General features: G+C 38.5%; 1 protein-coding gene across 1 annotated transcript; it reads left to right on the forward strand.

Annotated features, from left to right (window-relative positions):
* Positions 1-3778: 3778 nt before the first annotated feature.
* LOC132405171 (protocadherin-10-like) lies at positions 3779-6352 on the forward strand. Its single transcript, XM_059989868.1, has one exon. It carries the CDS (start codon positions 3779-3781, stop codon positions 6350-6352), a length of 2574 nt encoding a protein of 857 aa, XP_059845851.1.
* Positions 6353-7430: the final 1078 nt, after the last annotated feature.

The raw sequence follows: 7430 nt of genomic DNA on the forward strand, positions 1-7430 counted from the left end.
TGTACCGACAGTAAATCTGTCTTTTTGTAGACTGCTACTTGAATTACTCACCTGCAAATTCATCTTGATCAGGAAGGGACATCGCTAGGGATTTTCTTTTTCATATTCCACATCCTCTGCAGAGAAAATACATCATGAGACTGATCTGCATCTGCAGAATCTCTTGTGTTTATGAGACTGAAGCTTCCTTCTTACACCTTATTGCTCATACCCTGCCTGCTTCCTCATCAGCAGCATGAAAAATGTAATTCAATGGCTCTTCTGTGGCAGTGCCGCTGCTGAACTGGCTAATGTTTACTTGCAAGATAATTAAAATGTTGTCTTCATTAGATTAACATTTCACATCTTTGGTAAAAGAAATTAATTTATTTGATTGGTAAGTAAATCATCAAAGTATTATGTTGACAAGATAAAATTCAGGACCTTTTTGTAAATTTCAGTAGCAATTTATTTTCACTTTTCTTCTTTTATATTTTAAAAATAAGCCACTTGAGATGCAAATTATCATCAGTGCAGGTCAAACTGCAAAGAGACTTTTATAATGAGAAGCTTTCACAAAACAAGCAATCACCATACAGGATGAAAAAAAAGAATGTGGATGCTAGAAATATGCTAGAAATATGCTAGAAACAAAGTAGATCCAACAGATCTCCCAATATTTTGCAATACCCTCTTTGAACTTTTATTTCATATTTTGTTGTAATCTATTTTGGTTAGATGAGGAGGTTGTTGTGTGGGATTCAGTACAGACTGAACAACCCTCCCCCCACTCATCCAGACCATATTGCTTTCTGAGTACATTCACATCTGATGGAGTTATGCTTCAGTAGGTACTTTTTTGTATTTTATATCATACTTTAAGTATATTGAGGCTGAGTGAGCCTTAAAATTTTGTTGGAAGTGTAACAATAACACTGGTGTTTTTGAAACTATTGGTTTACCATTACTTTCTTATAGCTATGTTTCCAATTCTTAACCTGACCCTGAAATGGTTCAATTAGACAGTCAATCAACAAGAAGCCAAGTCACCTTCACCAGCTCAAAGGTGATGAAGGATGGGAAATAAATTTGAGCCTTCTCACTGATGACTTATCTTTTGAAAGAAATTCCAATGGCTGCTGCAAATTTGTGAGCATTATCATTGATCTTGGCCTCACAGAGAGGAAATACCTCCCCAATGTATGAACTGCTAAATATTAGCTATGATATAATATATTCCCCTTGCTAATGTACTGGATCACTCTCTAACTCTTTGACTATACAGTACAGCTGAGTTTACCAAGAGGGTCACAGAACAGAAACTTAGCTAATCTGTGCTGTTTGATGCAGGGAAGAGAAATCATTGAGTGCCATAGAGGTAGCAAAACGTTGTATCGATTTTATGTGTTTGAAGGGTATGTAGTAATAGAAAATGTGTTCAACTTTTGCACAATGAATTCATGAATCCTGTCAGGCATTTTCAGAAAGATGTATTTTACAAGCTGAGAGGAAAACTCTCAGCCGCACTCTAATCCCTTGGCTCAGCCAAGCATATTTCAGATCCTTACCCTAGGGCTAAGTTCTCCTCTTTAAGCCAGCTCAGGTTCTAACTCAAAAGGATTTCAGTATTCTTTATTCAAGCCTGTATTGCAACATATTCCATTCGGATCAACTGTTAGTATTTTATGCATCTATTGTAACCAATTCCTTTGGTGTGTCAGGGAATTATTGTTCTTGCTAGTGGCATTCTGGATCAATTGTAGCACCAAGAGGCACAACTTCAGCTGCTTCTACCATTCAATTAGTAGAGAAATACTTTGCCTGGATGGTTTAATGTTAAATCTGCAGACTTTCTTCAAAACATTGTGACTTGCTTCTTGGTCCCTTGATATTCTTTCTGCTTCAAGTTAATTTCTCCCATAGCATCAACTTTCTTTATATCTTATACAACATCTCAGGACAACAAAAAAAAACGGCCCCGGTGATTTTGTTTCCATGGGAACTCATTTCGCAAATGTTGCCAAGGACTTGTTGCCTAAAGCCTTCAATACTAAAAAGAAACTTTGCTCAATAATATATTGTTTTATAGATGTGGCCCATTTAACCCGTTCTTAACAGGAAATGACTCGGTGAATGATGAATATCAATAAGCACTGATTCATTGTATCATATTACCATCAATTTCAGTATATTTCCAAAATTAACTCTTCCGAGACTTGCATCAATAGAAAGTCAAAAGGAGAAGGGTCTGATATATTTTGTGTTAATAAATGTTTAACCAAATAGAAGAGTTGACTATTTCTTTCTTCATTGATGCTGTGCATCTTGGTAATCATTTTCAGCTGTTTCTTTGTCTGTTGAGTCTTCTACTGATATCTGAAGGCAATCAATTAACATAGGATATCTATGGATAGGATGTCAAAAGAGAGAGTAACAACTAATAATTTACCATGATTCATTGTTTATTTCTTTTTGATCTTTTAGGATGCATTAGAAATTGGACCCTGCTTGCATCACAGGACTGATCTGCTCACATCATGTGCATGATTTCAATTAAAATTCTATGCATTTTCTTCTGAGAGGAAGGTGAATGCTTTAATTGCTTTGCATATCTATATCATTCATATTGTGTTGCAGAGCTGGCTGACATTTTCAGCTTTGATGACCATCATTACCAAGAAGATGACTACATTTACATATTGAGCATCCTCACTACTTGGTCCACATGCCAGTTCATCTATCACTATGGCACTCTAAATCTCTCTCTCGTTAACATGCATCCATCATTCTTTCTCCTCATATTTGTACTTTATCCCTGAATACAGCGGATATTTATGATGTATTTCAGTAAATGTGACTACGTTAGGCTCCCAAAATATATAACCACCAAACGCTAAAGTGATTATCTGGTGTTCAGTGCAGAATTAATTCTAGTCCCTTTAGGGATTTTTGCCAAGGGTCCAATGAAGAATATGTCAAGGCTCATTGAGTTTGGACATTCAATGGGAAACAGGCGAGCCAGTTTTCGCGTGAGTGCACTGTAATGAGTTTAATAAGTTAACTCAAAGTGAACCAGAATGCTGCCGAATACACAGAAGATTTGTAAATTATTAGGAGCAAGCTTCCACCCGATTTTGTGCGTATCATCTGATTGTCAATTTTGATTTGAGAGCACATTATACACTTAATTATACCGAAAGAAATCATTCATTACCAAAATGATTTGCTTTCATCAGAGAAAATATAATCTCAATTAGCATTTTATATGGAAAGTAAGAATTCAAGTATTTGAAACCAAATGGAAAAGCATTTTCAAGTCATTTGGCGACATGGACTATCAGACATCGAGGAAAGCTAAAAATCTTTATATTGAATACCAATCGCATTCTGCATGGACTGTGTCTTTAAGACACACCAAGCGTTACCCGCTGGATTGAGCGCTGGTGCTGTCCGCCACAGAGTACTGAAATGTGAGCGCAGAGTCTTCACACCCTCCAGACAAAGGAGCCACCTCCACGTACATACACATACACAGACACACAGAGCCCGCTGTGCTAACTGAGATACAACATCAGAGTAACGGGTATCATTGCAGAACGATCGTGCACGTTTGAAGAAGATGGGAACGACGCTTCAACAGAAGGTAACATTTCTGAAAGAGGAATTGCTTTAACTGAAATTGTTGATTTATTTGCAAATTATATAAGTTACCAAACCAAGAAGTTACGCCTGTGATAATCTTACACTAATTTCTAAATATTTAATCGGAAGACTGGAATATATATCCGAAAGCTTGGAAATGTTGACTGGAAAGAGATCGTGGATACTAACAAGGCAAGTGTTGTGCTTTATTACGGTGTCCAGTGTTACTGATTTAATTTCTGGACAGATTCGCTACACAATTCCCGAAGAACTAAAACACGGAGCTTTTGTGGGGAACGTAGCTGACGATTTGGGATTAGACGTTGGTAAGCTATCAGCCAGGAGGCTGCGGATAGTTACCGACGCTTCAAAGCAATATTTGGAAGTAAATTTGGGAAATGGCATCCTATTCGTGAATGAAAAGATAGATAGGGAGCAGCTCTGTGGTCCTAGCTTCAACTGTTTTCTGCATCTGGAAATCGTTATTGAAAATCCTCTTGAACTATATCGTATCGAAGTGGAAATTATGGATATAAATGATAACTCCCCAAGTTTCTTGAGAAAGGATCTCTCTTTGGAAATTATAGAATCAGCTTTGCCGGGCACACGATTCCCTCTCGAGAGCGCTCACGATCCCGACGTGGGTACAAATTCCATCCGGACCTACAGGCTAAGTCCAAATGAGCATTTTATCTTGGATATAGAGACGCGAAGCGATCACAGCAAATATGCTGAGTTAGTGCTGGAGAAAGCGCTGGACCGAGAACAACAACAAATCCATCAACTCATTCTGACTGCAGTTGACGGCGGGATTCCAGTCCGATCGGGCAGCGCGCTACTTTCCATTATTGTACTAGATGCCAATGATAATCAACCTGTCTTTCAACAGACAACTTACAAAGTTTCCTTGGAAGAAAATGCAACAAAGGGAACATTGGTGCTAAAACTGAATGCCAGCGACTTGGATGAAGGCTCCAATGGTGCGATAGTGTATTCCTTCAGTCGACATACTCCCCCTAGAGTACAGGAACTGTTTAATGTTGATTCCCAGACAGGTGAAATTAGAGTTAAAAGTGTTATCGATCACGAAGAAGTGAATAATTATGAATTCTACATACAAGCTAAGGATAAAGGTGGTCCATATGCAATACCTGCGCACTGCAAAGTTCTGGTTGATATTATAGATGTAAACGATAATGCTCCCGAAGTGATTCTAACTTCGCTGTCCAGCCCAGTGATGGAAGACGCGACGATCGGCACAGTAATCGCTCTTATCAGTGTCACCGATCCAGATTCGGGAAAGAATGGCCAAATCAATTGCTTGATTTCTCCGGACATTCCATTTAAAATTCAGTCGTCCTTTAATAACCACTACACACTGATGACAGCTGAGCCACTCGACCGCGAAAAGGTATCAGAGTACAATATCACCATTACTGCCACTGATTCTGGATATCCTTCCCTTTCTACCTACAAGTCCATATTACTGAAGGTTTCAGATGTGAATGACAACGCGCCAAGATTTTCGAAGTCAGCCTATACAATTTATGTCACTGAGAATAATCCACCCGGCGCCACAGTTTGCTCGGTGACAGCATTTGATCCAGATTCGAATCAAAACGCTTATCTGTCTTATTCCATCCTGGACCGGATGATTCAAGGATTACCTTCGAGAACCTATGTTTCAATCAACTCGGATAATGGAAAAGTTTACGCACTACGTTCATTCGACTATGAGCAACTTAAGGATTTTCAAATCCAAATCCAAGCTCAGGATGCTGGGTTTCCACCGCTCAGTAGCACTGTCAAAGTCAATATAATTATCTTGGATCAGAATGATAACGCGCCCGTTATTCTGTCCCCGCGGCCAAACAACGGTTCTGCTGCTTTTCAGACTGTCCCGCGAACTGTTGATCCAGGCCAATTGGTAACCAAAATAATTGCCACTGATGCTGATTCGGGGAAGAATGCTAAGCTCTCCTATCAACTGCTACACGCCACTGATCCAACGCTGTTCAACATAGCTGTCCATACAGGAGAAATAAGGACAACACGGCGTTTCGGCGAGAAGGACGCGTCTAAGCAAAGGCTTCTCATCCTTGTGAAGGATAATGGCCAAGCGCCACTTTCGGCAACAGCCACCGTCATATTTTCAATAATAGATATCATTACAGAAATTCTACCTGAAATCAGCAACTTGTCCGAACAGACACAACAAAATTACAACTTAACATTTTACCTAATAATCAGCCTGGGGTCCTTTTCACTTCTGTTCATCGTGGCAATAGTTATTATTTCTGCCATCAAATGCCACCAGTATATAAATAATGTCCGTGATCACAGCACAGCTTTTTGGAATTGCTGCTGCCTTCAGCATCTTAATTCGCCAGATATATTGAAAACATCAAATATAAATCTCCAAGTTACAGCGAGTTCCAAAGTACCATCTGATTTTTTGGAAGTGGGGGGAAGTGAGCCCGCCTCACAGTTGTATTATTACAAGGTCTGTTTGACTCCGGAATCTGCTAAGAGTGATTTTACTTTCCTCAAACCATACAGTCCAGCAAAATCCAAAGTCGGAGTTACTAAAGCAGACACAATTGGAGTGGAATGGAATGCGCCAAAAACTTTAAACAACGACGTGTCAGAATCAAATTGCAAAGCCAAAGCCACTAAGTATCGTCAGTGGGATGAAAATCCAGCCAATCAGGTGGGAAGTTGGTTTATCTAATTACTTAGCCATGACCAATGTTAAGAACTCTTTACTTATTGTTACATTTTCATTTTAACCACGTTTATTTTAATCTATTTATTTATTCGTGTGACCCGTTCTCTTTATAATATCACCCAATTCTCAGTTGAGCAAACGAATCTGGCTTCAGTAGCTGTTACTCGATCAGGTACATTATTCATTAAATAATAGTTGGGTTACTGGGTTGAACTGAAAATTTATGTGTCCTCATTTAAAAGAGCAGTTAAAATTATCTCCTGTTAGTTGTGCCTAGCAATAGAAACATCGAATGAAAGGAAACGTAGCACAAAAAAAATCTACTTAAATTATCTGGTCGTTCAGAAGTTCTGTAACATGGTGCTCATATGTTGGAGCATGTGCATTTATGTGTGATACCGTATGCCATAACTCATTTCTTTGCAACTTAATTTAGAAATACTGATTAAAACTTTGCCATCTAGTTTGGATTTTAGATAATTTAGTAATGGCGTCAGACAGTTTGCAACACAACGCTCTGATGTTTGAGCGAGCAATACAATTGCTTTTCATCAACAGTCAAAAGGACTATGGTGGATTAAAAGTCTGGTTTAATCAATGTTTTATAAATTGATTAGTATATGATCGTAAAGCAGAGAGTTTATCCTGAGAAAGTGTAAAACTGCACACACGATGTTGACAGAAACGCAGATCCTCAAAGACATAATCCTGTCCTAATCCTTTGGATCAAACAGCCCTTATTGAAATGATCTGCAGAGTAGCAGTCAGTTTCTCATTATCAGAACAACTTTTGACTGATTGGAAAACAACAGTAATAATGAATTACAGGTCAGCCAGACGCCTAAGGTTGAGGGGAAAAAAACATGCTTTGATTGAATGTGTGTTTTTCACATCTTTACTGAAGCCTTCATTTATAATTCGGTTGGAAAATCTTCCACACGGGCACTGTCAGTTGCTGAAGGGTAAATTCAATCAGTATTACAATAAAGCTATCCATAAGCAACTCTTTGCGAATTTTAATTGGTTTCTGCTTAGTAGTATTGAAAGAATATAGCAGCATTTTTATGCCTACTGAGACATG

Source organism: Hypanus sabinus, chromosome 15, assembly GCF_030144855.1.
Source record: "Hypanus sabinus isolate sHypSab1 chromosome 15, sHypSab1.hap1, whole genome shotgun sequence".
Classification (NCBI taxonomy): Eukaryota; Metazoa; Chordata; class Chondrichthyes; order Myliobatiformes; family Dasyatidae; genus Hypanus; species Hypanus sabinus.

Coding starts and splice junctions, on each gene's coding strand:
- LOC132405171 (XM_059989868.1), top strand. CDS start 3,779: ATGTTGACTGGAAAGAGATCGTGGATACTAACAAGGCAAGTGTTGTGC.